The sequence below is a fragment of the Pyrus communis genome, chromosome 5 (genome assembly GCF_963583255.1).
Source record: "Pyrus communis chromosome 5, drPyrComm1.1, whole genome shotgun sequence".
NCBI classification, from domain to species: domain Eukaryota; kingdom Viridiplantae; phylum Streptophyta; class Magnoliopsida; order Rosales; family Rosaceae; genus Pyrus; species Pyrus communis.
The window spans coordinates 20605897-20614461 of NC_084807.1; the positions used below are offsets into that span (position 1 = coordinate 20605897).

Sequence of the window (8565 nt, forward strand, 5' to 3'; positions counted from 1 at the left end):
TTCTTGTGATATGATGGACGTTGAACAAAACACACAAGGCCAAAAGCATTTATAGATGCTCAATTGCGCGCCAAGTGCTTTTTTTTTCTACCCTACCTATTGTGTACACAAGGACTAAACTTTTGTAGGAATGTGAATGTGAAATCTGCAGTTTGAGAGACCCAAGTCTTCATCAGCTGCACCTTATGCCTGTAGCTGAGCCCCGCATAGCACGTGTGACCATCGACAAATTTTACACAGTAGTATTCGAATTACCACACTCGCTGATTACACTGTTCAACGCGTATTATATATATATATATATATATATATATATATATATATTTTTTTTTTTTTTTTTTTTTAATTTATAACATCACTAATCACATCTCAAACAAAGATAAAATCATTATCGCTTCAAGACGTTAAAGTGACAAGAGCTTCTCGAATCATAAACAACAGACAATCCATATCCATTACTTTAATGTTGGAGAAATTCCTTGGTCAGATAATATAACTATAAGAAAAAGATCATATTTGATCAATGATTAAAGCCGATTGATCTGTAACACTTTTCTCCTTTATGGTTTAATCTCAGGTGTTCTTTTTGACTCTTAGAAGGAGAAAAAGTTGAGCTTATACGTATTTCATTGAGCCACAACCATTGCTTAAATTTTAATTTATTGAATGTGAAAATATTCTACCATTGAAGGCAGACTATCACATAAGGTGACAACGTATTTTTAGCATTGAGTAAAACAGTATGCCAAAGCATAAAAGATAATCTCAAAAAACGCATGTTTGGAAGTTTGAACATGAGTTGGGATTTCAACCTTGCTCATTTTGTAGTCGACCAAATCCTTAGAGTTAAAATTTTGAAACTACTAATATTGACAATGGTGACCACACTAAGATATTGCGGCTGTAAAGCCACTGAATCTTGATGGATTAGGATGTGTGATTTGCGGATAATTGCATGAATTAGGAAATTACTTTAAAAATACAAATCTTGCAGCTGATGAATGAACAATTATTATATAGTACGATAACATTGCAAATTCTATGTTGGAACAAATACATGTTCACGTACCACACAATAATTTTTTTAAATAAATGAATGGATTTTATTACTCATTAATAAAAACTAGATGTCACTAGCAGTACAATTTAATTAGTGATATTACTTTTTGCATGTAAAATTTTTAAGAATAGAGAGATTTCAGTGTGTTGAAATACGACGGACTTGGTACACCAAGTATAATAATACAATTGGTTGGAAACTTAAGAAAACGTTTTTCCTGCCAATTGTATTATAACACTTGGTGTACCGGATCGTGTTCACTGGAAATTTTCTCTTAAGAATGGCCAGCTCGATACTAATTATTCATGATTTATTATGTGACTTAGCTCAACCTCCACCCTAAGAGATATTTTTCAATGCAGGGGCACATAAAGTGGAGGAAAATTTGAAAAAAATAAAATAATATATATATATATATATATATATTCTTTCTACTTGTATAATAGCATATGTCGTACAATTCCTTGGTCCGAGCACATAAAAAATCTCTCCCAACCTAATCGTATATTAAAAATATTAAAACTTTGATAAACTCAAAATTGAAAACAACAATGGCATCATGTATGACGTTATGGTGTGTCGTAGAATTAGAATGAATATTTTTCCTCCAACCACATGTGACAATGTCTGCATGGAGATGTTCTTTCATCTGGTTCATATCCATGACTGAGATAAGTGAACTGCACCAAAAGTAAAGTTCGACAAAATGGCAGAGGAGATAATGTTAGGGTCCAGTACCCTCTTTAGGGTAACAAATTTATCCCAAAATTTTGAAAAAGAGAGAATCCTCCTCCTATTCGATCCTTTGTTTTCAGATTTCGTGAGCTCGTCGTATTGGAAGATCTGTCCAACCATGGCTTGCGCGTGGGTCCTCCTACATCTCACATGCCATGATGAGTCCACGTTCTCCAATTTGTCATTTTTCATGGCTCTATATTCACATGCACACACATGCAAAGCAGATATGAAAAACTGGGCTCTTTTGCGTGGTGCAATAAGAATGTGACAGGTCATAAAAGATATTAAATAGAATAGTACTATTCAAACAGATCTTTTTACCTCACACACATCGCATCTTTGTTAATTTTGTATATTGATCTTCTTCAATTGATTTGATCTTATAGCTGAAAATTGAGAGAGGTGTGATATTGGTCTATGTAGTGCCGGATCCATAATTTGAACCTTAGGGGTCCCATTGTTAAAGACAAGTTTTTTAGATAGGAACAGAGTGCGAAATATGCAAAAAAAAATCAGCTTATTCACTGAGGTTCGTCGAACGCTTGGTGGACTTGTTGTTGTCAGCCAAACTATATTGCACACATGACAACAAATAGCGGCATATGCCAAAAGAAATCAATGAGTAATATTTGTTGAGTGTTGTCTACACAACTTGTCGAGAAATGCCCAGTATACATTACATCAGACATTTAATAAGTACAAAAATGACCCGTCCAAACATTTGAAGAATCCTCATAAGACCCTCACAAGTATATTTTTGAATCTCAGGATCACCTTGACGCTACTTGCATCCATCTATAGGTGTATGGATAGCACCATAATGAATGCGCTTTTGAGAAATATAGGACAATTATAAATTCTTTTTACCGTTGGGAAATTGGCACGATGGACACGATGCATTGCAAGTGAATTGTCTCGCATGTTTCTTTACATATACCATGCAAATTAAAAAACGTGAACTAAGAATCTTGCATATGAAAGACGAAATTGAATTTAAGGTTGCCGATCGTGTTGATTGATCATTTTCCGTGTCAAACTTCTTGTCGATTTCGTCTGTTAGTTCATTTTCTATTTCAACAAACGGAATTTGTAATGTCCTATAACGCACATTTTCCTTAGACATTTTCCTAAATATTATGTTTCAATGGGTACAAATTTGAGTCTCGACCACTTCCTAAATTGAATTTGAGGTGTAGGATTGTTAGCGACACTTAAAAATAATAATCAATTCATTTTTCTTTGTTTTGTTTTGCTTTGTTAAATAATAATACATGATTTTTTTATTTTAATACAACGATATATTTTACATTAAAGGAATGGGAGAGTTCGGCTAGGCCACATAATGGGCAACCTAATTTGGTATCGAATTCACCATCCACGAGATTTAAACCTAAGACCTCTCACTCACAAATGAAGAAAAATACCACCAGACCGTAGTATGCCCATTATAATTATATATACAAAAAAATCTAGTCAAAGGGTACTCACAATTCGAAGTTTAAAGCATATTTGTTTGTTGTCCAAGACTCTACAAAACAAGCTTTTTCCTCAACTTGGGTCATTTGCTTAGGCTTTCCTTTTCCCTGCTTTGTTCGTGCAAGAACGCGGCTTGGCGTTGTAAAGGGGTGATTTGATCACGATGCAAGAAAGGAAGAAAGAATCGACCCCTTTTGTCTCCTCTTTTGCATGTGAAGATGTGATATGGGCTAGTCATTTATTTCTTCAAGATTAATCTAGGTTATATACGAAAGATTTTTTTTCAATTAAAATGAGATTAGCATAACTTCTATATTTAGTCTCTGAGATTTGAAATAGATAAAAGTTGTCCCTGAATTTGCCCATCCATCAATTATTTTAGTCTTTCCGTGAAAAATCTCTATTAAATAAATATAAAATAACAAAAAAAAATACACTATATTTCTATCAAATGCACATTGTTTATTAAGTTGAGGATACCTTTGTCCTCCTTATTTAACATAATTTTTCATAGAATGACTAAAATGATTGATGATAGACAAACTCAAGACAACTGCTATTGATTTCGAATCTTAAGGAACAAAGTGAAGAGTTATGCAAATCTGAAAGACCATTTTAACTAAAAAACCAATACCAAAAGAAAAATAAAAATAAAAAAAAATACCCAGAAGGAAAAAAATCATAAGCCCCTGTGATTAGATGACTGGTAAGAAGTAAGAACAATATTTTACTGCAAGGGAAGAAAAAAATCGACAGAAATCATACTTTCAATGATCACAATACCTTGAGAGAGAGACTTGAGTTTTGGATACAATAGTAGGGAGGAGGAGTCGAACTTAGAACCTCGGATGCAGGAGTATGCTCTTAACTGCTTGAGGTACGAGACCCATTGCACATTTCAGGTTCAGTTTGTGCATTTTAACCCATCATCTGCTGCTTATATTAACGGAAACTAGATTGGCGTTAAACTTTACAAAGTTAAAGGCATGTTTCCTGAACCGAGAGTAATTCTACAAAACAACTAGTTAATACCAGAAGGCACAACAATGTAGTTAATCTTCTAAGCATCAACTGACTCAATTTTCTCTGCGCATCTTCACATTAACTGGAGTTTCCTTGTATGACTTAATCATCTGAGTTGCTCGCCGCAGTGGCCTTGCAGATGATCTTCGACATTCCTGGCCTTCAGATCTCGGGGCAGTGTATCCTTCATCCTCCTTTTTCACCGAAGAACATGTTGAACCACTTTCATGAACCACATCGTCACTTAGGGGAGAGACATGGACTGTGTCATCGTTGGTCTCAAACAATTCTTCAGTTTTAAACCTTGCAGATTGCCTAGTCAAACGCCTATCAGGAAACCATAAAGAATCTGTAAATAAAGTTAAAGCCGACTGAAAACATGTACATCCTTAAAGCAATCAAAAATACACAAACAAACCTTTTGTTGTCAGCCTTCTCTTTGGCTTGGACTGCTTCAGTAATAGGATCCTCTGTTTCCAACACTGAGCATGTCGGAGCACTTTCATGAACCACATTATGACATAGATGAGAGACGTGAAACTTTTCACCATTGGTACCAAACGCTTCAGGTGCTGCCTGTACTTCGGTTTTTAACTTTGCAGACTGCCTCGTAAAACACCTATTGAGTAACCATAAAGAATCTGTAAGCAATGTGAAAACCTAATGAAATCATGTAATTGCTCAAAGCAATCATGCATAAATAAACAAACCTATTGTTGTAAGCCTTCTCTTTAGCTTGGACTGCTGCACTTGTAGAATCGTCTTTTCCCCCTAATAAACATATCGTCTCACTTGCATGAACCACGTTGTCACGTAGAAGAGAGACAGGAATTTTGTCACCATTGGTCTCAAACATTTCTTCAGTAGCTTCCTGTTCTTCAGTTTTTAACTTTGCAGACTGTCTTTTAAAATTTCTATTAAGAATCCATAAAGCATCTGTAAGTAATATGAAAACCTACTGAAAACATGTACTTCACAAAACAATCAAACATACACGAACAAACCTTTTGTGGTAAGCCTTCTTGTTAGCTTGGACTGCTTCAATAGCAGGAGCCTCTTTTTCTGTTGATGAAAATGTCGTCTGACTTTTATGAACCACATTACTGCAAAGAGGAGAGACGGGAATTTTGCAACCATTGGTCTCAGGCATTTCTTCCGTTGCTTCGTGTTCTTCAGTTTTAAACCTTGCAGACTGCCTTCTCAAGCCTCTATGAGGAAACCACAGAGCACATGTAAACAAAGTAAAAACCCGAAAACATGTATGCATTAAGAAATCAAACATATACAAACAAACCTTTTATTATCAGCCTTCTCTTTAACTTCGACTGCTTCAACAGTATGAGAAGCCACAACTGCATGCAAATTATATCTCAAGATTGTTAGCACAGAAACAAGATATCAGAAATACAATGAGTTGTCAAGTTAACATTTACGTGGATTTTTTGGATGTCGATTCCTTTGGGTATTACAAGGACCATCCTTCTTGTCTGCTTGCAAGGACTCCCCCGCTTCAACACACTTAGTTAAACCTTCTACCTGTGGGTAGTGAAAGGAAATTTGTAAAGAATACAAGAGGTCAACAAAACAGATCACTCCTTCAAAGTTTAATTCAGAAACGAGAAAGGAATGTGCTAACTACCTGATTTTCTGTACTTTGGCACGTTACTCTTTTGGGTTTCTCCTAGGAACACAGGGTTTACAGTTCAACAAAAAGTCTATAACCTTACAAAGCAGGTTAAAGTCTTAATTAGTTAAACTCACCTCAGCCTCCAGTTTTCTCAGTTTGAGCAAACCATTTTTGCACCCGATTTCATGTTGAAGTGCCTTTAGCTAAAAGTTAAAGCATAATGCTGTTAGTTCATGCTTCTTCACTTGAATATAAAATAGAAAGTGAAAGCACACACTACTCTGACTTCACCAGTCGAAAATTAACTTACCTTATCTTTTCCTAAATTGAGTTCCTGCAAAATTGAATTAGAAAGTCGATTTTATATTAGTTGATGAAATTACCAGGTATCGTGGAAGATTGGAATAATCAACAACTAAAACATGTAAAAAAGTACCCCTAAGATCTGGCTATTTGCTTGGGCGAGTTGTAAATTCTGATGTTGTACTTTCTGCAGATTGATTCTCAAGTTCTGTATCTCTACTCTGCTCAATTCTATGATTTTGCTACCAAATAATTAAGAAAACCAAAAAAGCAAGCCATGCCGAAGCAGATTAGGAACATCAATGAGAGAAACACACAATGAGGAAAATAGATGGCCAAAAGGATACTTTCTGTCAGTAAGAAGTTTCATCAATGTCCTATTTTCCTGTGAACACGTTCAACAAACCCAAAATTAGCGAAACCGACCGCATCATCAACATACTTAGACATATGAGATTAAGAGAGATACAACCGAGAATGTACCTTCTGAAGATTGTCAATATACTCTTTATTTGTATCTGAATCAAATTGCTGCTTCACCTGTTGAATCGATGGTTTTGGTTGCTGCGGCTGCAAGTTGCTAATATCAGCAAGCCTCTTCCGTGAGTGACTTCCAATCGACAACCCCTTAGCAATTTTCTCACCTTTTGCCTTGTTATCTGGCATTCACACCAAACATTCTGTCATTTTCAGAAAAACTTAACCAAAAAATCCCAATAACTAATTGGCTACCAAGCCTACCATCACAACAAAGCAGATGTCCACAAAAATTTCCGGATAACAGAAAGCTCCCGTGGACTGAATTGAATAGCTACACTGGTCAGAAATAAAAATTCACCTCTTTCCCTACATTTGTCAGCAACTAACCAGAGCTTGAAACTAGTTGTGCTTGTGCCTCTCAAAATCCAACATATTTGCACTTATCCTACACAAATTTTACTCGAGAAAACCTCGATAGCTAGCAATAACGAGATTTTACGAACTTCATCAAACCCTGGTCCTAGGAATCCCACCCAAACAACACCAGAGTTCGTAATTTCAGTTCGTCCTAAATCGTAAACCCTCAAACATTAGTTTATTTAATTCTATATCAAGAAATGAATTCATACCACAAATTCAAACGCTGATTCATGAATAAACAAAAAAAATGGCAGAAGATCGAGTTTCAAGACCTAAAGAAAATCAAATTCTGAGAAATTTTTACCTCCGGCGCCGCCGTTGTCCGTATCGAGAATGATGAGACCTTCCATCGTGAAACCCGAGCTGAAACCCTAACTTCTCTCTCGATATCTCTCTCCTCTGTCTTTCTCTCTCTACAATTTCATTGGTTGTGCCTTGTGAGACCGTGAGACACTGAGATTGATGGAGGGAGAAACGCCGTCGTCGATCGTACCGTATTGGAAATTGAATAAGGAGGGAAATGGAGGGACGGAGGGAAGGGTACAATGGTAAATAGGTCTTGAGAGGTTCGGGACACCTACGGCTTTCCGAAGCTAATCCCAGACCCCGGACCTATCGCTGACGGTCGCAATCGGCCAATGGCCCAAAACAAACCCATTGGGCTAACTCAACTCCCATTCGACTGTAAATAAAACTCAATTCCACTTGAGTGACATACAATAAAACTCAACTCCATTCAAAGGTCTGATTGTTGGGTCACGTCATCCGTCGGACACACCTGACAATAGAATCACATCAATTGAGTATGGTGCCTATACAAAGTTTTCCACAAGAGTTTCTTTTGATGTAGGTACTTGTTGGGAAAATTAGATAAGCAAAATTAACTTTATTAAGTTTTAAATTTTAGTGCTTGTAAGTATACTAATCGGATGATAGTATAGCATTGAAGCACATATATCGTCCCATAAAGATCGAATTGATTCTAAAAATCTTACTAACTAAATTGAAACAAATTATAGTGGAGAAGCTTTAATGGAAAATATATGATATTTTGAATTATACTTAAAATTAGTAAAGCTTGAAAATAAAATGCATTATAAATTGAAACATAAGACAAAAAGACCTAGGGCATCTGAATTTACCGTAACCAATTCTACTTAATTTCCTTAATATGTTATGCTCAAGTAGTTCTCCAATATTATTGATCAATTTTCTCTAAATTATTCAACGGCCATGGCATCTGATTGCATCAAAAGTACTCTTACATGTTAACCCTATATGGCATCTAATTGAATTTAAGCAAGTAAGAAGTAAGAACCCATTAAGCTCTATGAAAATCGTTGGAAAATCACATAAACCCTAATTGTATGGCATCTACAAATAGGTGTACATGGTATCAATTGCAAGAAGCTAAACCCAAGTTAAGCATGGCATCTAC

At 35.8% G+C, this 8565-nt stretch overlaps 1 protein-coding gene across 1 annotated transcript; it reads right to left on the minus strand.

The window, feature by feature from the left end:
• Window positions 1–4237: 4237 nt before the first annotated feature.
• LOC137733393 (SHUGOSHIN 2-like) lies at window positions 4238–7606 on the minus strand. Its single transcript, XM_068472546.1, has 13 exons — window positions 7432–7606; window positions 6711–6886; window positions 6575–6612; window positions 6361–6469; window positions 6235–6258; window positions 6059–6127; window positions 5937–5978; window positions 5731–5833; window positions 5592–5649; window positions 5302–5505; window positions 5008–5211; window positions 4716–4916; window positions 4238–4612 (listed from the first exon to the last, which is right to left on the minus strand). Exons 1-13 carry the CDS (start codon window positions 7475–7477, stop codon window positions 4351–4353), a joined length of 1536 nt encoding a protein of 511 aa, XP_068328647.1. The 5' UTR covers window positions 7478–7606; the 3' UTR covers window positions 4238–4350.
• Between the last annotated feature and the right edge of the window lie 959 nt (window positions 7607–8565).

Bases quoted from the DNA above. Each gene is read 5' to 3' on its own strand.
- LOC137733393 (XM_068472546.1), bottom strand. From the start codon at position 7,477: ATGGAAGGTCTCATCATTCTCGATACGGACAACGGCGGCGCCGGAG. The intron at 6,613-6,710 runs GTACATTCTCGG...ACGTGTTCACAG, and splicing joins ATATTGACAATCTTCAGAAG to GAAAATAGGACATTGATGAA. The intron at 6,470-6,574 runs GTATCCTTTTGG...ATTATTTGGTAG, and splicing joins AAACTTCTTACTGACAGAAA to CAAAATCATAGAATTGAGCA.